The following is a 26,039-nucleotide window of genomic DNA, read 5'->3' as shown; positions in this document are numbered from 1 at the left end:
TAAAGTAAGCACGTTGAGTTGGCAATTTGGCCACTCTCACCCATACTAATCAAAGGCAGAAGTTCCCAAAACACTCAGGATTGAAGTCATGTCACCTATGGTCGTTTAGGTGAGATGTAAGTCTCAAGTATCAACAACGTTATATAAAGAGACTAGTCATCTCGTGGTCCAGTCTTATACAAATTCTTTGTATAGGACACCCCTGTTCACATGTCTCCACATGAATGGTCAAGATCTACTATCTGTAGTAGTTCACAATACTTGTAAACCTCTATAAAGCAGGTTGTATCCGTAGTATCATCAAGATCAGATATTCCTCCTTAATCCTTATACTATATACATTTTTAGGTTATCACTTAAGGCATGATTCACTTATATATCTCATATACATGCTTAAGTTTACATACAATAACCATGGAGCTTTGTTTATTGGATATGAGTAAATGCCAAATAAAATAACTCTTATTTTATTCATAACAATGTGTACAGTTTACAAACTACAAGACTCTGGGAGAATTAGGACACTAATCCCAACAGTAGGGTCCTATAGTTTGTAAACATTGTATGAACAAACTCTTTATATGATTAATAAAATATATGATATTTTATTCACTTTGTCTAAAAAATATGTGATATTTTAGTTGCATTAACTACGAACCAATAAACTAACATCCAAGGTTATCATTGTAACTTAAACATGTATGTGCAGACATATGGGTGGATCATGTTTAAGTGATAACCTGAATGGTCTATAGTAGATGGATAAGGTTGGGTACCTTATTCTGTGACACTACGAATATGGTATGCTTCGTAAGTGTTACAATTGTTGTAAAGTGCTACAAATGATATGATCCTGATCATTCATGTATTAGACATGCGAGCGAGGATATTCTATATAAAGGAGATTGTTTAAGACCAGACCACGAAATGTTTGGTCTCATTATATAACACCATTCATAATAGAGACTTACATTTCACCAAGATGACCATAGGTAACATGACATGAATCCTGAGTGAGTTGTGAACTCCTGCCTATGAGGGCGGCCCTTTAATTTGTATGGGTGTGAGTGGTCAAATCTCCGACTTAACAAGCCTTCCATTTTGGGGATTCGTCTGATTGGGGAGTTGAGAACATAGCTACACAAGATGGAATTCACTCCTTCTCTGAAGCAAAGGTAAGTAGATAAATTGCTCCCTTAAGGGTTGATTCTAGGTCTTGAACAATGTGGCACCACACCCTTTTCTGGCCCGATAGGGGTTTAGTCATATTGGGACTATGATCTATTGTTCATTAGAAGGATTAATGGTACTTAAGGAGTTAGATGTAACTATAGGGGCAAAACGGTAATTTGGCCCAACTGTACTACGAACAATTTGTGAAAGGTCATCATACTATTGATTGGTTATATCCAATGGACACGAAAATATATTTGTTGTGCGAAGAGTGCAGCTGTCGGTCTTTAATGGAGTATCCGACAATTAACGAGTGGTGAATAATGTAATTAAAGAGTTTAATTAATTATTCATGTACCTTTGGAGTTTCAAGCTACAGGTTCATGAGGTCCCTTTGGTAGTTCAAAAGAATTTAGTTGAAAAGCAGTTTTTTGGTTAATTTGAATTGTTCAAATTAATAGAGAGATTTAATTATATATGATATAATTAAATTGTTTCGATTGTATATGATATAATTGTCATAATGTATTTGATACATTATAGCTTAATGGGAGGAAATAAATATTTGAATATATTTTCTATGAATATGATTCATAGTTGTTAAATTTAATATAAATGAGATTTATATTAAATGCCATAAAAAAAAAACTACAATTTATATTGTATGTGATACAATATTAAAACTATAGGTTATATGTTATATTTGATATAATATATAATTTAATATAAATATAATATGATAAGTTAGTTATCATATTTATTTATAATATATTATTATTATTTTAATAATAAAGAAGGGAGTTACAACTCTTTTCCCCATCTTTTCTCTCCACCTATTTTAGTGGGTGGTTATGTTTTTTATGGCAAGAGGATTAAAAAGAAAAATAGTTTTTCTTTCCCTTCCACTTTACGTAGGTTGATGTTGTTGGACGATTGAGAAACTTACAGAAGCATTTTATGTTTTGTGTTCTTGAGAGTTTTCTCAATCCACCTCCTCCACCCAAAACTTTCCCTCAAACCAAAATAGTCAGAGTCCACCACTCTTGGGTTTTCACCCCGAGAATACCAAGGACTCCTTTGTGGTTGTGCCCGGATTTTGGTTCGAGAAAATCTTGAAGAAGGTCTTCAAGAAGTTGTTGATTCTGTTCGAAGGAGAATTCGTGAAGAAAAAGGTTCTTCAAAGGTATTGTATCTTGAACCCTTTTCTTGTAAAAGCATTATGTAATTTGATTTTAAATGCATATCTGTTGTATGTTTACTGTAAACTTTATATTCGATAATTAATGGAATTTGGTCGATCCATTTTCGCTCAAGGTTCTTCTCATACGAGTTCCTTCATCTTTAATAATTGTGGCAAGAGTTCAGTATATGATATGAGTATAGGATCAAAGCAAGTTTGCTTCCAATTATTCTTTGTATTTCTCTAATTTGATTGAACAAACTGATTCTATCCTCCATTCCCATGGCTAGAAGAATAATTTGCTTATCCAGCAATTGGTGAGGATTTATGTGTTGTTGTTCTTTAGGTCGAGCTCAACTCATGCACCTCTCCTTTTTTCTTTTTTGGGGTCGTCATTTTTTTTTATTCTGAAGCAAAATCAGTAATTCATCCGTTTTCACCCCAAACCCGATATTTTCTCCAATTGTTATGATGTCGAAGTTGGTCGAGGGACTCCCAATCATCCTGTCATAGTACGAGGTTCGAAGGGTATTTATGAACATAGCTGTCAATTCTCTATTGGTCAAAGGGGGGTTATACTTGTGCCTCTCCATCGTTGCGCATACTCTTTAAATATTTCAACACTCTTCTCCATTTTTGGAGGTCTAAACGGTCTAGTGCCATATCAATCTTATATTTGTATTGCTTTAGGAATGAATCAATGAGATCCTTCCACTTATGCACTTGTGAACCATCCAAGTGTATATACCAGCGTGAGGTCGAACCGACTAAGCTATCTTGGAAGCAATGAATCAACACTTCGAAGTAACTATTGTAATCAATTCTATTATTGCAAGACTTACCATAAATGTTGCAACTTAAGTGTTGCAAGAGACATATTTGTTATAGTTTGTACATATGTCGTTCGTGACCAAATGTAATTGAATATATATATCAATTTAAAAAATGTTGTAAACAAATTGTCACAATAAGTAGAAATAGCAATAATTTGGTAATGTGTTGCTAGAAAGAAACTGTTGTAGTTTCATAAATCCTGGTAATATTTACCAAACAGTTGCAAAAAAAAAACTATTGCAATAGACATCTTTTTTTTCGTAGTACATATGATTCATCAGAGAGACAACATTCATTCATTATTAACCCTTCAGCCACCATTAGGTTCAACACATTTTACTATATATTGTATAAAAAAGAGTGATGCAATAGCCTCTACTCACAAGTCGAACATAAAGTCATAAGCATGTCTAAAAACAAGATTAAGGAAAAAGAGAGATTAGAGACAATGGACATAAAGAGTTGGTAACCCAATTCGATGTGACCACACCTACGTCTGAGAGGCACTTGTGCATAAATGAAAAGGTTTCATTAGAATAGGTAAGTGATAACAAGGAAATACTTATTTGATAGACAAGCTATCTTGATAGACTAATAGCTTTCTTCTAATGAACTATTTAGGTTCCCTCTAAACTCGACACTTCTCCTTCAACAGAGTTGTTAGATTTAGGCTCCCCTATATTTGATGTCTTTATGCATGAAGCTTCGATAACCTTTTTCATTCAACAATTGATATGAGAAAGTTTGGGAATTGAAGCCACAAACGCCCCTAAATATAAAAAATAATTTTGTAAAGGGTTATATGAAGTGACATTGTGTAGGGTTTTGAGTGGTTGAGGTGTGCGGCTATTTGCTTTGGGAAATATTGCCAAAACATAGAAGATAAATAGATTGAAGGAAGAGACAAAAACTGATCACGAGATCCATCAAAATGCCCTCTCAATTAATATAAATAAAAACTCCCTCTCTTAACTCTATTCTCTTATTTTGCCTAAGTTTTGTTGGAAAGGGCAGATTTCAAAACAAATCCTTAACCCCCATGCATATCACCTTTCTCTGTCCCTTTCTCTTTGGATCATTTTTCTTCTCTTTTTTTTTTTCTTAGGGTTGGGAACTAAAAACACCAAAAACAAACATGTGAGTTCACATGCATTAGTAATGTGGGGTCATTCTCTCCCATCATTTTCACACGAAATCCCACCTCTTAATCCGATCTCGTTTGATAATCATTTATATTTTGTATATCTCAAGTATAAAAAACCAAAAACCAAAACTAGATTCCATAGGGTTTGCAAATAACACATTATAATTATTAACAAATTTTTTATACTACAAGACTACAAAAAAATACTTTGATGCATCCAGAGCTGCACTCATCTAAATGTAAGAAGTCAGACATTCGATTTCTCATCCCCACCATGATTATTCTAAAAAAAAATTAAAAAAAAGAGAGAGATGACACAATTTATTTTGTACACATTCCAACTCACAAGCATAACACAAACGATGATCCTTTGAAAATTATGAACCGCACAATATTTTATGGCCTTCCTTTCTCCCATCCAATGTGTGCATATATCTATATCTATATATACACATATAATGAACACTCTCAATGAATCATCAATACAATCTCTCTCTCTCACTCTCTTTTCTCTTATCTCTTGTGCAGCTATATTATATTGTAGTTTTGCAATGGCAAGGAAGCAAGTAATGGTGATGTTGTTTCTAGTAATGTTGCTCAATTGTGTTCTCTTAGTACACAATCATGTAATTTTCTCCAAACCCACGTTTCTTACTACCAAGTTTTTTTGGGCTTGTAGCTAAATTTTTTATGTAAATGAATGGTTTTGGTTGGTGTTTTTAGGCTATCAGTGAGGCTCCAACACCACAGCCCCAAAGCAGTGGGAATTATTCTTCCAGTCCCATGGTAATGCTTAAGCCATCAGTTTACTGTCATTTTCTTTATTTTTTTTAATTTGGAAACTAAGGTATGCAATTTTTCTTTTCTTTTTTTTTTTACCCTTTTTAAAATTTCAGCATGGAGTCACTGAAGGCAGCCTTCAACCTCAAGGTAAAAACCAATCAAAGGAATTTTTTTTTCATGTTTTCATGGTAAATTGATTCTATCTTGATGGTTAATTATTTAGTTTTTTTAAAAAAACTAAGCTTATAAACCTTCTTTCCACCTCTAATGCTTTGTTGGATAACTATTTGATTTTTTATTTTTAAATATTAAGTCACTTTCCTTCTAAGTTCTTACAATGATTTGTATTTTTGTTTCTTTCTTTCTTTTCTTTTTATTTTATTTTTTTTTTTTTACAATATATTGGTTGAAGGAATCGAACCTCTTGTTTATATCTTTTTTAAGTAAAAGAGTTTAATACTTTGCCAAATTTTAAATTTTTGAAAACTACTTTTTTTAGTTTTCAAAACTTGACTTGGGTTTTTAAAAATACTAGTAAAAATTAAAGTAGATAATAAAATTAAAAAAAATTTAGAGGTGGAAGGGGTGTTTTTTTTAGAGAAAGATATTATAGGAGTTGTGGATTAGTAGGTGTACTAGAATATCTCAACTAGATTGACATATTTATAACACATGCCTTTATCATATCTTTGCCCCAAATTTCATTAATAATCAATCTAGTACAGAGGAAATCTCGAAAGATCACAAAAGAAGCAAATACAAAACAAAAAAATCTAGAAGGGATAGGGAGAAGGCCGAAATGAAGATCAAATAATGATTATTAAACTGGGATTAAAGTTTTAACTTGTTTGCAGAACTCAAAAAAGATAGTTTTTACAAACCCATTTTTTGTTTTTGGAATTGAGTTAAGAATTCACCCTTTTTTTTACTTAAAAAATACATAAACCACAGTAAATAGTTAAGAAAAAACGGATTTGATATTAAAAAACTAAATGATTATTAAATGGTGTTTATGATTAATTAGTTTGAACTGAGTTGAGGGAGGTTGCAGAATGTGGACCTCGATGCACAGAAAGATGCTTAAAGACAGCATTCAAGAAGCCATGCATGTTCTTTTGTCAAAAGTGCTGTGCCAAATGCTTATGTGTGCCTTATGGGACTTATGGCAACAAGCAAACTTGTCCTTGCTACAATGAATGGAAGACTAAAAGAGGAGGCCCCAAATGCCCTTAGAATTTTACACCCCCCCCTATTTTTTTTTTTTCAAAGATATTGTAATTAAAATGTAGTGGAGAAATCGAACCTCTAACCTCGAGATCGATAGTACGAGCACTATGTCAATTGAGCTACGTTCACATTGACCCTCTCTCTTAATTATGCCAACAAAGAACAAACCATTATTACTTTTCAATTTACTTCTCTCATTTCCTCCTTAGTGTTTGACAAAATTACATATTTACCCTTCATTTTATATATACTAAAGTTTTAAGTTTTTATTACCTAATGTTCACTTTTAAGACTTTGAGTTAATTTTCAAGTGATTAATTAAAAATAACTGGCTAATTATAAATGACACTAGGAAAATTAATTAAGGTTATTTTAGTGCATGTACATGTACTATCAAAACAAGAAAAGATGGTTTTGATTTTTGTGGAAGGTGACTTCTTAGAGGTACATTGAATAAATGGTTTAATGATCGAAGGGTCCTTGTCTAGTCCTTGATCAAATTATATTGAGACAAGCTAAAACTAATTGTAGTAAAAGTAGGACGGGTTGATTACACAAAATCAAACTACTCTCTCTAAATCATCCATCAAATCCCACAGTAACAAGAACGGGTTTTTATTGTAAGGAATTTAAGGGAATTAAATGAAAATAATGAAAGCATAGATTTCAAATGTCGGGGAGATTAAATGGGGTGTTGAACGTTCAAATGACCAATTGCTTAAGTGATCATAGAAAAACAAGAGTAATATCCCAACATGCAAGCACTTGACCTGCTTGTTTAAAAAAGCAAATTGTCAAGACGATTAATCAGTAGGAAAATCTAACTTAATGCATGAAAATCTAAGCATGTGTCGACTAAAACCTAAGCATGCATCACAAACGATTTGGCTAAAAGGATTTCAGTCGGTCTACTCCACTCAATTAGTCGAGAGAAAGAAGCTTCCTTGAACTTGAGGACGAGTTGTTCCTTTTTTCTAAAAGGGGTGAAGGTATTGGATCAAATCTATGGCCAAACAAGAGAAGTTCATCCCCTAGGTTGAGAGAACTCTGTGCAAAAGAACAATATTTTAATTCAAATGATGATCAAAAGCTCTCATTTACAACTTTAAAGTGACTATTTATAGTCTTACAAGGAAATCAGATAATTAACTAATTAATTCTAAAATACTAATTAAAACACACATTAATCTAAATTAACAAGTAAACTAAATATTAACTAAAATATACAAATTATCCTATAATACTCCTCATCACAAAATCTCCAATAACCTTGATGCTTATCTTTCAATTTCATAAACTAAAAAAAGAGTGGAGTCGTAAACTTTTGGAGCTAATAATGTAAAAAGTTAGTGAAGCATAAAATTGATGCTTCAATCAAGTCTTCCTAGATAAGACCTTTGCGACTTTAAATGAAAATATTGAATGGTTCCACAAAATATACTCATTCTACATGTTTAGTTTGAAGTGAAGAAGCAATCATAAATAAATAAATAAGAACACATTATTGCCCAGCTTCAGGGCTGAAAGTTATGCTTACAGGGCCTGCAAATTAATAACTCGCAACAATCTAACATTTCTGAATAAGATCACAAAACCTGGATGGCAATCGAATGCTATATGTTTAAAATGACAAACAGAAAAGAAAAAAAATGTTACTCAAGAAGTCGACAACACGCACATTTGAACCCTTTCTCTGGATGTGTTTGAAACTCATACATAAAATAATATCAACTCAAACTAGTGACATAGAAACTTGGAATCACATGAGAGGCATAATAAAGTGAACAAGATATCTCCCCCATTTGATCTTCCATCTCATTGCGAGTGGCAGAGAATATACATGAAGCAGAATTGCCAAAACCCGTATGTAGTTTCTTTCCCTAATGGCAGGAGGCATATAGTATCAATCTACTATCTGCATTACGCATATGAGAACAGAGAGATTATAGTCATCCTTGTTTGGCATTACGAAACCTCTGTCCCGAGAAAGTACTAGACAGTTGAGATGTCGACTCGGCTTTTATGAAGTTGAAATGCTGGGGTGATCCAACTTCCACAACTACATTGGATGCCTGACCAATTAAAGTAACCAAGACGAGCTTCGCAATGAGCACAAGATAGTTTTCCTTCCAATGCACCTTCTTCAACTGGATAATAGAAGTTTATTCAGCATTGGGTTTTTCATACTTGGAGGTCCTAGAAAATTGGCTCTACCATCATGTGGAGTGTTTCCTAGATCTTAACAGCCTTTTTTTTAACACGACAAACCAGTCTATCCAAAAACAAATATCAGATGATGATTTCGTTAAAATTCTATGTTGAAGGTTCAACAAACTAACAGTCCAAGTAATCTATTGTGTGCTTCAACAAGGCTGTTAATTTGATCCAGCTTTTCAATGAGCACGTCTGAATTATCAGATATTACAAGATAAGGAAGAGATTGCAAAAGAAAAGGTTTACCTCCTGTCATCCACCGAAGGGGCTCGACAAAAATGGATGAACACTCAGGTTCCTCTGACTTGTGAAAAGGGTTTCCACTTTTTCTCTTATACCAGTCAAAGGACGTCTCACCTTCCCCAGGAATGTGATCCACCACATTTTCCATCAAGGCAACCAGTCTTCGACATTTCTTGCAGCGGTATGCACATGCAATGGAACGATCTACCTGTTGGGATGACTGTACCTCGGAAACAACTTCACGGGACAATCCTGGATCTGCTCCAAGTTTAGAAATGTTGATTTTTTCCCCACGGTTATAGGACTCACCTGAAAGTATGGAAAGGCAATAATGCAAAGGAATAAGCAACAAGGAAATGCACCTATAAAACGTCATCAAAATAAATTCAGAAAGAGGAAGAAAAATATCACCCACTAGAGGTCCAGAAGCATGAGACAAAAGGAGGTCAGCCTCTCAAAGCAAAAGCCTAACACAAGTGCGCTCAAACATACATTCCTATTCATATTAATTGGAAAAATCATTAACAAAGTAACATTTTAGTAGAAACTACAAGGATCAATGGAGGTGATGGCTCATCACTCCCTGATATGGGATGCCTCAGGGAGTGATGAGCCATCACCTCCGTTGATCCCTATAGTTTCTACTAAAATGTTACTTTGTTAAGCCTATGGGTAAGGATGTTCATTTCTAAAGTTCTCATCCTTCCGAAGCCTTTTCTTATGGTTCTTTTTGCAGTGTCCTGTGTGAATCTGTCAAATGAGCGCCGTTCTTTTTCATTGTTGTGGAAGGTGAAATTGTCAAAGAAGGTCAAGTTTGTTTGTGACAGATTTTGCTTAGAAGGGTGAACACTCCAGATCACATTTGAGACATTCCTCATTTGTGGTGGGACCACATTGGGACGTATGAGCGATTTGGAGAGTCTGAGTTTGCTCAATCTATCTAAGACTCCTTTCAGCTTTTCAATGTTTGTTCGACTAGGAGCTAAGGTTATAGCTCTATAGTAGAGAAGATTCTTGAACACCCGCCTTTCCGTGATAGGGGCTGGCATCTTCACGGTTTTTTGGAGTATTTGGATGGAGAGGAATAATATAATCTTCCGGGATCAGGAGAGACATTGACCTGGCCTGGCCAGGTCCAGGATTAAATACTATGATGGCTCAACACTCCTCTGTTGATGACGATGCATAATTATTTGCAAGTCCTTTGACATGTAAAGGATCATTTCATTTTTATTTACAGTTCTTGTGATTTGTAAATGAATGTTAGACATTGAATATGACATTGAATATGCAATTTTTTCGCAGGCAAAAATCTGTGATCCATGGCTCCCTATCTTCGCCAAAACAGGTGTCCCTTGCTGTTGTGATCCATAGCGGTTGTGGTATATTGAGATCTGTGAGTGGCAACACCAGCGGCAATGGTATTGCTCTTTCTATGGCCTAAATTCATAGACTCGGTCATATGTTGCTGGACTCAAGACAACTAAAACTCAGAATCTAAAATAACATCCGAACCAAATAAATGTGTCTGTGTGTGTATATATATCCCTGGACTAATCACGGACGAACTATAGAATCCTACAACATACAAACATCAAGAAATTCTAGGATTCTATCCAAGTCCGTTACAAGATAAATAAAAAATATAAAATTGAATGTTAAATCTGGAGGGGAAGAGAGAAAATAGATCAAACAAAGAATGTGTAAAACCAAGATTTTTAAGGAAAATAAATGAATTGTATAACAGCAGTATGCATTCAAACAAATGAACTAGATTGAAACAATTCAGCAGGGGGCAGTAAAACAAGCACTACATACCCAATACTTTCAGGCGAAAACGCTTGTATATAGGGCTGGCATAATCAACCTTGAAACCCATTTCCTCGAACAGTTTTAACTGGAAAGGATATAGATTAGTAATTAGCAAATTAGAATGGCTTAACTACTGCCATGATTTTGCACAAGACCTTTCAGTATCTTATGAATTAACAATATTTCCAAGAGCACCTGCTCCATAAATCCATCATTGGGGCTGACAAATTCACTGCTTTGTCGTAAGGAACCAAGGGCATCTGCATTAACGGATAGTCAAGAAAGAAAACTAGCAATTGGTTGGGACCATAAGCAACTACTTATACACTGGTTCATAGTAGTTCAAGCAAATGATGCTTAGTCACACCTTCTAGAGATAGCTGTTCCTTTCTCATAAGATATGCTGTGATGATGGCAGCACTGCAACGAATAAATGAAAATAAATTATATAAATACTTGATAATAAGAAAATTGAAAAATCATCAAATAGGGCTGGATTAATCTATGCTAGAGCATGAAGTACATTAATCATTCCTAGATTTTAACTTCAAAGAATTTGGTATGCTGCTCTTGAATGGGGAGAATCTTGTCTGCTTCAAAAGCATAAGTTGATTCGTTCCTAGAAGCCTTTACATTTTAGTAAAGAAAACTCTAGTATCAGAGTACCAGGTCATTAAAGATAATCAAGAAAAGACCACAGGATGCTTTTGTCCTTTGCCAATATTCTCAAATCTCAGGCATGTTGGTTGACGAAATTCAACACATTCAAAAATCTTTAGCGCTTCCTTGGAGATGATGAACTATTGTATCAAGTTCTAAGCATTTCTCCTTTAAAATTTAGTTCTCTATAGTTCAATGTCTTTAGAGTCATTCTCTACAGTTTGTGGTTGGAGAAGAATAGGCACATTTTTTCAAAAGATGGAATTAAGAATTTCTTCATGCTACTTCGTACAGACTTCTAAAAGGCCCTCTATATTGAAGACACGTGCAAAAAAGGGTAGTAAAGGAAATTCACCTACTGATGAATAGTAGTGGGAAGTGTCTGTACGGGTAGGCAGTAGTATCAGTAGGGAAAGAATGTGTTTTTGAGGGTGTGGGTAGTGATATGGGCAAGAGAGGTTATCAGCTCTCTCAAAATAAGCTGGCTTTGGGCTATTTTCTGTTATCTTGAAGTTCATGTTGACGAACTGAACTTGGAGATTGCTCCATGATATCCTCCGTTTTGTGTTGTTTTCTCCTTATAATTCAATCGAACAGTAAGTATATTCTTAAAAGAACATATGTTGACTTGTTCCTAGAAATGCTTACAAAGTGGTATTAGAGCACATCCAATCTTGAAGAGGTTAGGAAACATGGCTAGAAAAAAACTTGAAGAGAGGGTAGGAGAAACAGAAAGAGAGATTAATGAGATGAAAGACGCCATAATTACTGGTGAAACTCAAGAGAGTCAACACAGCGGTAATAACCCTCTAACAAGCAAGCGTGAAACCCAACTCCTGTGAGGCCCCTATATTGAAGACATATGCAAGCAAGGGTAGTAAAGGCACTGATGGTCAGCGGTGGGAATATGTTACATGTCTACACGAGAGGGCAGTAGTCTTATTAGGAATTTAAGGTAGTTAAGTTGGTAGAAGAGGTTACCAGCCCTCTCAAAATAAGCTAGGTAGTTGGCTATTTTCTGTTATCTTGAACTTTGGATTGATCTATTGAACTTGAGGATTTCTCTGTGTTTCCTCGGTTTTGTGTTGTTTTTTTCTCCTTATATTTTAATGAAACATTAGGGGAATGCTTACAACTTCCTTGAAAACAGTTTTTGTTGATTAGTCTCTCTTCATCATGGCCAATTGAAGAGAATTCCTTTAGTGACCTCCAGCATAATTTTGGGATATCTCCTCATGTCTTTTCGATATGAACCACAAAATTTTACTAGATGGAAAGATAATAACAATAGGGTGAAAACATTTTGAGAGTATCATCTGTCCCACAATCTTTTATCCAATGTTTGCGTGTCTCACTCAGTTCCTCTTTCCTCTATTCTTTTTTTTTAAAAAATAAGAAACAGAAACTCATATTCAAAAGGAGAAATAAGTACAGCCTAAGGCATGGGGTAGAGGTTGCACCTCCCCGTCAAAACTATCAAAGAAAAGTCTGCCACCTGTTTAAAAAAAAAGTTACAAAAGAATTTTGTATGATTTATACACCACCAAAAGACATTGTATTGCACCGAAAGCTTATCTTTAAACACTTGGTTGTTCCTTCCTTTCAAAGGCCCCAAAGAAGAGAGTGTGTTGCACAACAGCAAAGGACTCTTCCCCTACCACCAACGAAGCTACTGTCAAGCACCTCCAAAAGCCAATCATCAATTTTCTTTGGAGGGAAAAAAGCAATCCCAAACTCCTTAAATAACATATTCCACCCATTAGCCGCAAAATGGCAGTGGAGAAATATGTGATCAAGATTCTCTTCCTCATGTAAACACAAACAGCACACAGAAGGAGGCCTCACCCAATTTCCAAGTTTCCTTTGGAGTTCATGTGGGTGTTCAAATTCCTATAATCCAACAACCAAATAAAAACTGACTTTTTTTGGGATCTTGAATTTCCGTTCACCAAAGGGTAGGACAATGTCGTTTCCCTATTGGTTAGCATCAAAAAGGTGGATTTAGCAATATACAAGCCAAATGAGTCAATCTTTCATCTCATTCTATCTTGATCATTGCTCACAACCCAACCAATTAGGAACTCAATCAAATTAACCAAACTCTCTAATTCTCTATCAAAGAGATGTCTTCTAATCCCCAAGTCCCAAGTTTGCTGCTCACGGTCCCAACAATCAGCAGCAATGGAGGCCCCATTCTTCAAGGTAATTGAATAAATATTTGGGTATTTGATAGCCAAGGATTCCATCCCAGTCCTCACACCAATTGTGTTCCCACATTTTAATTCTTCTACCGTTCCCCAAGGCAAACTCCAGAAAGCTGAAAACAGATCTTTTCCCTTCATGATATTTGACCAAAGCCGCTGTATATCTTTCTATTTTGTAGTTTTATCAATTTTCGTTCTCAAAATTGTGGGAGGCAACTGCGCCAGATATCTTAGAATGTTCCATATCTCACATTCAGCTAGTTTTCTAACAATTCGTGTACAAAATTTGAGATAATTTACTTGTTCTGCACAAACTTTATTTATATGATTGTAGTACCTCCTTATGATGGAAGCCATCATAACATCCATATCCAGTAGAACAAAATAACTAATAGTAACAGAGTTTATTCATAATTAACGATGGAAAAATCACAGTACCCTCACAATAACCTAGCAGAAATAGCATATCACATATCCAAAGCAAAACAACATGATAGTTGGGCATACCTTCTAGATACTCCAGCAAAGCAATGCACCAGAACAGATCCCTCATTTCTACCCCGCTCAATGAAATCGTAGCACACGTTCAAATAATCCAACAGATCCTCATTTTCCATATCTCTCAGTGGCACTGCCATCCTCACCACCTTCAAATCCTTTCCAGCATATTCCAACGAGTACAAGAGCTTCTCAGGTGATAAAGAACTCTTCGACCCATCAACATAGTCACTCTCAGAAGGTGAATCACAGCCCGTCCCACCTACATATACCTTCTTAATTTCTTTGGTGGGGATTGTCAATCCACTGCGCCATTCAGAAAAAAATGAAATCGACGCAGAACTAAGAACCGATAGCATATGTGTGATCTCTGAGCCACCATTTTGTAGAACTTCTGCTGCATCACCAATATTTCCAATGAAGAGCCTCTCACGCACAAGGTCAGGCATGACAATAAATCAATAACAGATGTCACAAACGCCTAATAAACAATGTTTCTGCAAACACAAGTGAAACCCCATTAGTTTCACTCCTTGCCTTCAATTAAGCTTTAACTATATGCATGATACTACCTCCAGACCACTTCAATTCCAATTCAAAATTAACAATAAACACCAAAATGGGTTCGGTATACAATATTTTAACAGGTAAACCATAGCATAAAAGAACTTATTCGACATTGTTCCTCTGTATGGTTGTATAAAGTCGTGAGAGAGAGGAGAGGACATTATTATATCAGTGAGCTCATAGGCTTCGGCCAAACTGAAATTTAACATTAAGCAGCTCGATGAATCGTGATTCAAATGGGAATTTGATGCATCAAGCATGTTAGTTGAATAAATTTCACAAAGAAGAGTAGGTTTTCACAGGAATCGTGGAATTCAAAAGTAAAAATCCGTTACATATTTGAATCAAACATTGAAAGAAGAAAACTTGATTAATTTAGAAGGAGAGAAGGATCACCTGAAATTTGGACGACGTAAAGCCTAGCGTTATGCTGTCTTTGACTCAATCCGTTGTTGCTGCTAATCGGCTTTCTTCTGTTGTCTCTTGAGCTACAACGACGGTATATATACATTGGAGATGAAGAGGGAAGAAGGACCAGGGAAGAGAGAGGTGAGAGAAAAACATTTCTTTTTTTTAATTTTCAAAATGATATATTATTATTAAAGATAATATTAAAAAAATGTCTAAGTACTCTAATTGAGACTTTTTTTTTCACTTATTTATTAAATTTTGGGATTAAAATGATCCCTCTGAAATTTTAGAGAACAAATACGCACATTTCTTAAAATTTAGAGATTAAAAATATATTTTTTCCTTTTTTTTCCTACAGTGAATTATTTTAGAAAATTCAAATAAAATCTGACATAATTTTATTAAAGTGTATTTTTTATACTTTTGTTGTCTCTGTTTTCACTCTCATTTTTATCTTTCTATAATAACGAGAGCAAGAAACGAGAATAACAAGAGTCGAGAGCGAGTACGCATGCCGAATATAGTTGTTTCAATAATTTTTGTTGATGATGATACAAGTAAATGGAAAAAAAAAAAAAACTTAAGTTTTAAAAAGTTTGATAAATTTTATTTTGGACCCAAATTTGATTTAATTGTACAATTATCTTCTACAAGTTCAAAATTTTTAAAACTCATTAATTTATTGCATAAAAGAATTTAAAACTTAGTTTTATTAGAGGTAAAGTTTAATTCTATATTTAATAGGTTAATTGGTTCTAACAAATCTCAAGTTTATATCTATTAAATATAAAATTCGAAGTTCATGTATAGATATAAAAGTGAAAGTCTTAAAACTTATCAGACACTTCTAAAATTTACTAACCAAATAGACATAAATTTCAAAATTTAAGACTACATTTATAATTTAATCTACGGAAAAATACTTTTTAATCCTTAAGTTTTAGGTCTAATTTTTATATGGCCTCTAAGTTTTATAATGCTATACTTTTAGTTTCTAAATTTTGAGTTTAATTTTAATTTAACCCTAAATTTCAGAATGACACAAATTTATTTTTGAAGTTTGAGTTAGGTTTCAATTGATTTTCTAAGGTTAATATATAATAATTAATTTATAAGAGTTAAAATAATTATGTCATATTTAATTTACACTACTTTTTCATCATTAATTTTAAATTTCTAATTAATAATTATTTTAAATTAATCAATAAACATCAATGTCAAAACTAACCAAATTGAGTATTTAGTTAAAAATCAAAATTAAAAAATGTAAATTTTGAAATTAATGATTAAATTGAAATAAAATTTAAACCTCAACGGTAGAGTTACTATATTTTAGAATATGTGGATAATTAAAATGAGAGTCAGAATTTAAGGAAAAAATATTGAACCAAATGAAAATTGTACTAAAGAAATCCAGAACTAAAATGATGTTTTTGTTTTTGTTTTATTTCTAGAAATTGATATTTTTGTTTTTAATCTATTTATAGGTAAAAGTGCCCGCACGTGTAAGCCGAGCTGGAAAGAGTTAGCACGTGCGTTGCTTTAACTATCGGACTTCACTTTCCACGTGGCACAAAATGGCCGTAGTGGATTTATTCGACAGATTGCGGGACCCACCCTTTTCTTTCCTTTCAGTTAAGGAGGTCACCGTCGCCTTTGGAAGCCATTGCCTATTCGCAACAAATATTCCCCTTCTTTTCATAACATATAAAAATATTTGAATTTAATTTACCCCTTTTTTCTAAATTATAAAAAAAAAAATGCCAAACTTTACAATCCGTGAGAATAATATTCTTTCAATTTTCAACATGTTTTAAAAATATTCTTAAACCTTTCAAAAGAATTTAGAAATATTCTTATCCTAGGGTTGAGATGAAAATTATTAATATTTTGTTTCAAAAATATTCTTAAATTTAAAGAGGAGATTAAAAATGTTTTTACGGTTAATATATAAACACGAATCATTAATCTTTATTGCAGAAACTTTCATAAAGTTGTACATTTTTTTTAAAAAAAAAAAGGAAAAAAGCTAAAAATACTCTAATCGATTATCTACATCTCATTATTTCCCTCTCCCATTTCTTCTCCCTCCCCTATTTTGCGACCTAACACTTGTTTCTTTTATCTATTTTTCCTTTTTTTTTTTTAACTAACCGTTTGATCTTTATTTATCTCATACAAAATTTATTTCTAATTAAGGTATATAGATTATAATGCGAAAAGAAAGATACTAATAAAAATACCAAAATGACCTTAAGATTTATATCTTTTTAACAAGATGGTAGGTTAGTGTGTTAATAGTCAGACACGTCATTTTTGTATTTGGCTATTCATTTTGCTAAGATTTAAGGGGAGATTTCGATTTTGGAATTTTATGATATTTTATGGGATTTTATGCTTTAACTTGAAACTTTGGCCTATATTTTGTTGTGAGAAAATTTGTATAATAATTGAAAAGATGAGAGAAAAATGAGACTATTTATCTATTTTGTTTTAAAATTGATTATTTTTTAACTCCAAAAAAAATTCAAACAAATTGATCACTATACTAGTGGTAGGAGTTTTTTTTTTTTTTTTTTTTTTTTTTTGTGAGATGAAGAGTATTAATGCAACTTTTGAAAATTCAAGAATATTTTTTAAATGAGCATTAACTATTTGTGGTCATATAATAACAGTAAATGTATTTTTGAAGTTTTTTTTTTTTAAGTTTAAGGATATTTTCTAAACTTTTGAAAATTCAAATATATTTTTTAAACAAAACATGAACAGTTTTCATCTAAAACTAACAATAAGGATATTTTTTTTTAATTTTTTTAAAGTTTAAAGATATTTTTGAACGTTTTGAAAGTTTATGAGTATTTTTTACACAAAATACAAAATTTAAGGATAATTTGTATAATTTAGCATTTTTTTCCTTATGAGTTTCAACTCGCATGAATGAAAATTTGAAATCTTTAGATAATATTTGAGGCAAAAAGTGAAGTTGTGAGGCTTATGGTGTAAGGGGTTTTTTTTTTTTTTTAAGGAAAAGAAATGAATTTAGGGATTTCTACAAATAAGGTCTTCATATAGACATATATACTCCATTAATGTCATAAATTTTGAATTATTTCATTTGAAGGCTTATAGACATAATTTTGGACAAATCTACCCTTCTTTCAATTATTTTAATATTTTCAGTTTTTTGTTACTGTTAATGAGCTTTTTTTTTTTTTTTAACTTTTTGTTGTTTAATAATAAATTACCTAAAATGTGATTAATGAGATTTTTTTCCTCCAAAATGACATTTATTAATTTCAGTTGACTGCATCTATCGTAAAATCCTAAAATTAGGTAGACTACATTTATGGTAGAATTATAGTTTCAAATATTTGCCTTTTCATTCTTATGTGTATATACTTATTCCAAATATATATAATGGTATTTCAAATATATTTGAGGTTATTTCGAATATAATTAGAAGAAGTACGAATATGTTGTTATATGATATATACTTCATATTTTAATTTTAGCATCATTTCTATTGAGTTATATATTACACATTCTTTTTCATATGTACACAGGTATATTTAGTTATTTTGAGATATATATCAGATATTATATGTTACAAATTAGTTCCTAAACTAAGATAGATGACATCATCAAATTATTTAAAAAACAAACCAAATTCGTAGAGTTCAAATTCTTAAGTTGGTGCTATGAAATGTGTCAATAATCTTCTTTCCCCCTACAATACAAATATTCGATAGTATATTTGATAAGATCATAGGGAAAAATTATATGAATTTACAATATACAATCGAATATCACGTATTAACTATATTTAAACAACAACATATATTTCAACAATAGAGATAGACAATATTGTAGTCGCAATAAATCCATATATATTTAAAATTAAAATTGAAAACAAAATGTCTAAATACATTGAGACTCTTCGTTCATCCATCGCAACCTCAAATCAATTGACTAGATCGATTATATATAGAGAGAGAGATTATTGAAAGTAAACTCATATGTATATAAGGATTTAAAAAAATAAATAAATAAACCTATATATTCCTTGCGACTATATCAAAATTTTGAGATTTTAGGTTTAAAAATCATACATTTGGAAAATTTGAAGGATTTCGGAAAAGGTCACACCTAAGTTATATGTATGTATATATATGTGTGTGTGTGTATGTATGCATGCAATGTATAGATGAATATCACAGAATAACTATATTTAAACAACAGCGGTAGACAATACTGCATCCGCAATAAACCCCATATATATTTTATATTAAAAACAAAACATAATAATACACGTACATTCATCGTCCATCCATCTGGTACCTCAGATTCGTTGATCAGATCGACCAGATATATATGAATTATTTGAAATAAACTTTGAGATTTTCGATTATATACCGCAAGTGTATGCCTCCCTAAATCTAAATAATATAACTAATTATGTTCAGAACGGAACAACCCACAAAAAACAACGGCTTCGACGAGCCTTTGACAAACTTTGAACGAACCTCGTGCACACATCGCTGGAACGGAGCTCTCAAATCTGCTTTAACGGTGCTAGAACAGAGTTCATGAATAGATCCGTGAACATATCTGATAAGAAATGAAAAATGTGAACACGGAAGGAGATCTGCTTTGACGGTGCTCAAATCTAGAATCAGAGCTTTCTCGAACAACGTGAATAACATGAACACGAAGATTGATAAAATTGGAACAGAGCTTGAACGGTTGACGAACGCTTGACAGAGCTTAGATCTGGACCAAAGGAAAACACTTGATGAAGGTCGGTGGTGCACGGCGGTCGACGAAGTTGGAACGAATGCTTGAACGAAGATCCATGGCGAACGAATGCTCGAACGAAGATGGATACTTGAACGAATGCTCAACAGTCAATCCTTCACACAACAGTGGCGAACGAAGATGGATGCTTGAAGATAATTTGTGAAGGAATAGAAATTGGAGACGGAAGAAGAAGGGATGAATATTTGAGGATAAATGATTTTGGAAAGTGAAAGTGTTTTGGAAAGTATAAAGGAGGTGTTTGGCTCACCAACATGAGTTCAGTTGAGTTGGTATAATATACCAACTCATTGTTTGGCCCACCAACTTTAAATGTTGGTGGAGTTGAGTTGGTATATTTTACCAACTCACCCAACTCACCCCAAACTCTCCCACCCATCACCCACTATCATACCCTGAAAACTAACTTTGGGCTCCGACAACCACCTTCGATGACAACTCCGAAGAACAACTCCAGGCTCCGATAATCACCTTCGATGACAATTTTGAAAATCTGGACTCCAACAACCACCTCCGACGACAGCTTTGACGACCAACTCCAAGTTCCAATAACCTTTGCGCTACCAACTCCGACAACCACCTCTGGTGTCCCAACTCCGACGACCACATTCGCATTACCAACTCTGATGACTAATTGGCTCTGATATTAAACACCGATGACCAACTCTGACAACCACCTTCGTAGGTTCCAACAACCACCTTCGACTACAAACTCCGATGAAAATCACCTTCAATGATCACCTTTGAGCGAGCAACTTCGACAACCACCTTCGATGACAAACTCCGACAACCAACTCTAATACCACCTTCATGCGACTAACTTCTAGCTCTGACAGTCACCTCTGACTGCAATCTCCAACGAAAATCATCTTCGATGATTAACTTCAACGATTACTTTCACCCGACCAACTCTAGGATTCAAAAATCACCTCTGATGATAAACTTCGACAACCAACTCCAGTACACCTTCATGCGACCAATTTTAAGCTCCGACAACTACCTCCGACTACAAACTCCAGCAAAAATCATCTTCGATAATCGACTTCGACAACCACTTCCGACTATTATAAGACTGATGACTGTAAAAGTATGATGTAGAGTTGTTGATTATATAAAAAATATTATTTTGTCTACATGAAGTGCAATATTTATACGTAATGAATTCAAATATCAAATGAGTGTTAAGAATATTTAGATGAAAAGTATGTATAAGTTGAAAAGTATGTCACATATAACAAAAAAAACATAAAATGAAAAAAAATTTATTGGAACATTTTCTAGCGAGAACAAATAGATATTTGTTCTCTAATAATCTTCCAAATTTAGAGGAAATGAAAGTGAAACCATTGAAGAAATCCATTGGTTGTTACGATGATGGGGGAGATTTAATTAAAAAAAATCATGATATAGTAAAAATATAGAGTAACAATAGAAAGAAGAAGAAAAAGAAGAAGATGATAATGAAATTCATGGAGAAAAATTAACTAGAATCAAAAGTTTTGATTTTATTTTAGTTTCTCATTTTATTTAACCATATTTCTACAAGACATGTAATGGATTAATTGTTGTTCATTGCCCAAGAAAAAAAAGAAAGAAAGAAAAGATTTAAAGATTAAAAGAAAAAAATTGCAATCCATATTTTATTCAAACAAAGATGGATAGAATTATTGAATAAAAAAGTTTCAAAATAAAAATAGTAATCATAAAAGCATATTATTTATAGTTTAAAAAACTGCATCATATACCCAGACATATGAACTCAATGCTACACCCCAAACACAGACATATGAACTCAGATCAAATAACTTTGTACCCCAAACACAAACATATAAACTTCACAGATATATAAACTCTACGTACATATGAACTCCAGATATCTTATCTCAAAAAATTGTGGAAAGGATAAAAAGGAACTTAGAAAGTGTGAGGGATGTTGGAACGCATAAAGGGTGTTGGAAAGCGTAAAGGATTTTCTTCTCTTATTTTTCCTTTTTTGTGTCTTTTTTTTTTTAATGGAGAAAGTCATAATTGTAAATGGAGCATAATATTTGTGTAAATAATCAATTCATTAAGTTATTTTTTAAATAAATAGAGAATAAAAGATATTATTGCAATATGGACCCATAGTAAAGGTCTTATATGTAGAAATTCCATGAATTTATTCATGCCGCAAGGCTAAACCAGAACGAAGCCAAATCCCAGAGGAAAAGACCTAGCCATTTTTGCAACATTATAGTGTACGGGGTAATAAAACATAAAATTCATATATTTTAAATCGTAGAGCCTACGAACACCTAGGAGTGGATTTCATAACTCTAGTCTTTCAACTCCAATTTTTTGGGCCAAATACCTTTTTAATATTTTCATTTGATATTATAATTTTATCTCTTTAAATATTGGTAAGTATTGCAATTTCTATGGTAGCATAGATTTTTATTCAAAATGGTGTTATGTGAAGAATTAAATGAACATAAAACATACGTTTTGAACGAAATCAATGAAACTTAAAATAAAAATAAATAAATGGTGAGTAAAACATATGCCTTTTATTTGAAATGTGTGAGCTTTTAATAAGCTTTGTTCAATTACCAATTTCTTTATTAGTCATGCTTCATTTTTTGTAAAGTTCAATTGGTGTTGAAATTAGTGAGTTTTGAGTTTTGAAATATTTTTATATTACTTTTTGTTATAATTAGTGGATAAGGTTTTATTTAAATCTTTTGATCTTCTATTGTTTTGCTACAAATTTTTATCTTTACTATTTTAATCAACACAAAACAAAGCCAGAAATCACCCTATAAATCATTGTGTATTTGTTTTATTGGTATCATAGGACTTCCATCACTAAAACTTTATTTATAGTGTAGAACAAAGGTATGTCACACACCCTTTTTTTAAGAAAAATTCATCTCCCATAATTTTCTGCTGCTTCTCCATTTTATTATTTGATTATACCATTTTAACACAAGCATTTGTCTTACTATTTAAAGAGAAAATGTTCCTTCAACCCATTTTTATATTGTACCATGATAGATGTACGAGAAAAATAATCAATGTCTTGACTTCAAAATGGCTCAAGTAGTTATTCCGTGGATTCAATCCTACAACATTTTCACCTATTGTATTAGGGTTATGTTAAATTTCGCCATAAACAAGTAATTGATCGTTTGACTATGTTTGGAGATGACTCTAACAAGTCATATTTCTAAAACATGCAAACAACCTTTTCATAGTTGTCGACCATTGTGAGGTTGATGATGCAAATGTCGACCATTATAGGGTCTACCTAGAATAACATTGTTAACTAATATGATGTCTAAAATAATAATGTTGTTAACAAATACAAAATAATTAAGAAAAGAATTAAAGAGTGTGTTTCACATTTTGGGTATGCAATTATATTCAATGTTATGGGTGATTTTAGACTAAAAGGCATAATTGATATCTAACTAAATTAGAAACAACAAGTCAAGAAGATAACATGATTTGGGGATGAAATCGACAATTTAGGATCAAAATAGGCCTAAAAAAGGGTTGGCTTGGGTCAATATGCTCGGCCTTGGAGCCTCACAAAATGCCTAATGTGCCCGATCCCGGTGATAATCTTAGGCCCTATATATATATTTTGAAAGTTTGATTAAACTTAAAATTCGATAATTTGTTTTTAATGTCTAATCTTTTCAAGAATGTCCAATACGTCCTTATACTTATTGTAATATCATGTTTAATAAATCTCCTATTCAAATTAAAGTCAGTATAAATTTGAATTTTACATGAAATGAAATCAGTTAATATATTAAAAGTTATGACACCACCTCAAAAACAAGAAAAATGGTTACACAAAACCTGTTTGGCCTCTTAGGAAAGAACATGTGGCTATGAGTCCAATCCAATGTCCTTTTAGATTAAAAAAATAAAATAAAATAAAAAAGTCTAAATTATTATAATATTAGCTTTGAGGATCAGAAAAGCAAACAAGTCACATGGTTGTCCACATCAAAATCACCATTATACCTAAACTGCCCACTAATATCATGCCTCCTCACTATTTTCTGATAGTGACTTTCATTTAGATCAACAAATTTGGAGGCCTTGACTCTCTCAACTGTTCCAATATGCCCAACTTTTTTCTCATTTAAGTTGTAAATATAATAATTAAATCTAAAGTATTAGTAAATATAACATAATATATATAAAAAAAAAATTACAAAATGACAAAATTTATATAGTCTATCAATGATATACATATTGTTTATTAGAGTCTATCAACGATAGAAGTCTATCACAGATATTTGTAATTTTTTTAAAAATTTTGTTATACATTTGATTATTATCTCTAAAAATACTACTCATTGCAATTTAGTCTCTTAAATAAATTACTAAATTTTACTATATTAAATTACAAGTTTAGTTTCTGAATATTTTTATTATATTCTAATACATGTTTGAGCTTTTAATGGTGTCTGATACCTACTTGAACTTTTAAAATGTTATCAATAATTTGATTTTTTAAGTTTGCAAAAGTAGCAAAAAGAGAAAGAAAGAAAGAACAGTCCAGCCCAAAAAGTCATAATTGCCCTCAAATTAAAAACTACCTAAAATTCAAAGCTAGTTCGCAAAATTGGAAAGAGAACAGGCCCAACCCAAACATTAAAATTGAAAAGTCGTAAATGCCCTCAAATTAAAAACACACAACATTTAAGTATTGAAACAAGATACAATATGTGTATTTGAGTTTTCTGAGTTATGTTGATTTTTAGTATATATCATTATGCTTGATCTACTTTAATGTTGGTTTATCAATTAGAGCTGATTTATCAAAGTTAACCTCTCTTGAAAGTGAATGCTCATAGATGTCTGATAACTTATTGATGTACTTCCAAATTTAATATTCTAAAAAATGAATGTTGGTTGATCTATGGTAGCTGACTAATTTTCTTCTTCAAAATTTTATATTCTTGAAAATGAATGTTGATTGATGTTTGATAGATTATTGTTGTGCTTCTAGATGCGATTGATATAAACTACACTACAGTATCTATGCGTTAAACTATTTATGCGTCCCGTTGTAGTAAATCATGCGAGCTAGTCACAAGTTTTCTTATAAATTACTAAGTATAAACAACCTATAAGTATCTCAGTGTGAGTCGAGATCGAACACAAGGATTTGTACTATAACTGTTTGGAGTGTGTGAATGCTACAAAGATTGAAATAATTTGAAGGCATCAAATATCATGCAATTAACCAAGCTATGCGATGAAAGAAACTAAACAAGTAGAGAATACTTCAAGATTGGTTCTGAGGAACTTGAGATTAACAACTTAAACATGTGAAAAATATGTGGAGAAGGCAGGGTTTAGAGGAGATCAATATTGCATCTCTAAGTTTAACTCTTAAGGTTAATCTTGGCTCCCATCATCCATTCATAGCACACCTCTTGGTGGCCAGCCACACTTGTCATATTTTTATGACGCATGAGTGGTATTGCATTTGAGCATAGGGTTATTTCTATCTGTAGAAACAGATTTTACTTTGCTTAGTGAGTTCCACAATCACTTACCCTCTCAGGCAGTTAATTATAATTGTTTGACTCAATAAGTGATTATAAGCAAGCATTTAAATCACCATACACTAAGCAAACAGGATTACCCATTAAAGGTTTAACTTAGTTCATAGCATTAATCTTCCCCCTTACCCTGGACAAAGTGAAAGTAAAGATAGAGAAAATTATGAAAGTAGACATGATTAGATAAATGAATAGAAAATAGAATAGTTGATTACAAAACAAATGATCTTTTAGTCAAAGTGCAATACAACTATAAGTAGTAGTAAAGAATAAAGGGAAGGGGCAGTTGTCAACAATTTCTTGCTTTCAATAGATGGAAGTTAAGGCAGCTGGTGAATGAATGGAAGTGTGGAGTGGAGAAGTCTCTCTCAGACTCTTGTTCAGATGAGAAATCGAGGTGAAGTTTGGAAATGGAAGCTCTCAGAAAAATCTCCAATTCTCTGGCCTTCTTCTTTGTGGGTGTCAACTCTATTTATAGAGTCATGCGCTGACAATTTTGGGATTCTCACTTTTGATAAATTGCCATCTCTGATGCAATAGGTGAGATATCAACACTGTAATCATGGTCAACATTCTGAATTTTTCAGCAGAAGATCCACTGGCACAAGCTTAGAGATCCCGAAGCATGCGATCAACTATTTGTTCATCGGGTGGAAGATCAGCGCATGTGATAAATCTTGCGATCAACTACAAAATATACACTTTGG

General features: G+C 32.6%; 2 protein-coding genes across 2 annotated transcripts; one reads left to right on the top strand and one right to left on the bottom strand.

Moving 5' to 3' along the window:
• The first annotated feature begins 4,690 nt into the window (after window positions 1-4,690).
• On the top strand, window positions 4,691-6,525 carry LOC120090163 (Gibberellin-regulated family protein). Its single transcript, XM_039047686.2, has 5 exons — window positions 4,691-4,754; window positions 4,860-4,957; window positions 5,055-5,117; window positions 5,228-5,261; window positions 6,166-6,525. Exons 1-5 carry the CDS (start codon window positions 4,730-4,732, stop codon window positions 6,345-6,347), a joined length of 402 nt encoding a protein of 133 aa, XP_038903614.2. The 5' UTR covers window positions 4,691-4,729; the 3' UTR covers window positions 6,348-6,525.
• A 1,269-nt stretch (window positions 6,526-7,794) lies between these two features.
• LOC120091764 (uncharacterized) lies at window positions 7,795-15,121 on the bottom strand. Its single transcript, XM_039049885.2, has 7 exons — window positions 14,936-15,121; window positions 13,982-14,469; window positions 10,978-11,030; window positions 10,806-10,870; window positions 10,617-10,695; window positions 8,802-9,107; window positions 7,795-8,488 (listed from the first exon to the last, which is right to left on the bottom strand). The coding sequence occupies exons 2-7, from the start codon at window positions 14,419-14,421 to the stop codon at window positions 8,334-8,336; spliced, it is 1,098 nt and encodes a 365-aa protein (XP_038905813.1). The 5' UTR covers window positions 14,422-14,469; window positions 14,936-15,121; the 3' UTR covers window positions 7,795-8,333.
• Window positions 15,122-26,039: the final 10,918 nt, after the last annotated feature.

The sequence above is a fragment of the Benincasa hispida genome, chromosome 11 (assembly GCF_027475165.1).
Source record: "Benincasa hispida cultivar pf3 chromosome 11, pf3_genome.v1.1, whole genome shotgun sequence".
In the NCBI taxonomy this organism is placed as follows: Eukaryota; Viridiplantae; Streptophyta; class Magnoliopsida; order Cucurbitales; family Cucurbitaceae; genus Benincasa; species Benincasa hispida.
Note: the sequence above shows the minus strand (reverse complement) of the source record. Positions and strands in the feature narration are given on the sequence as shown.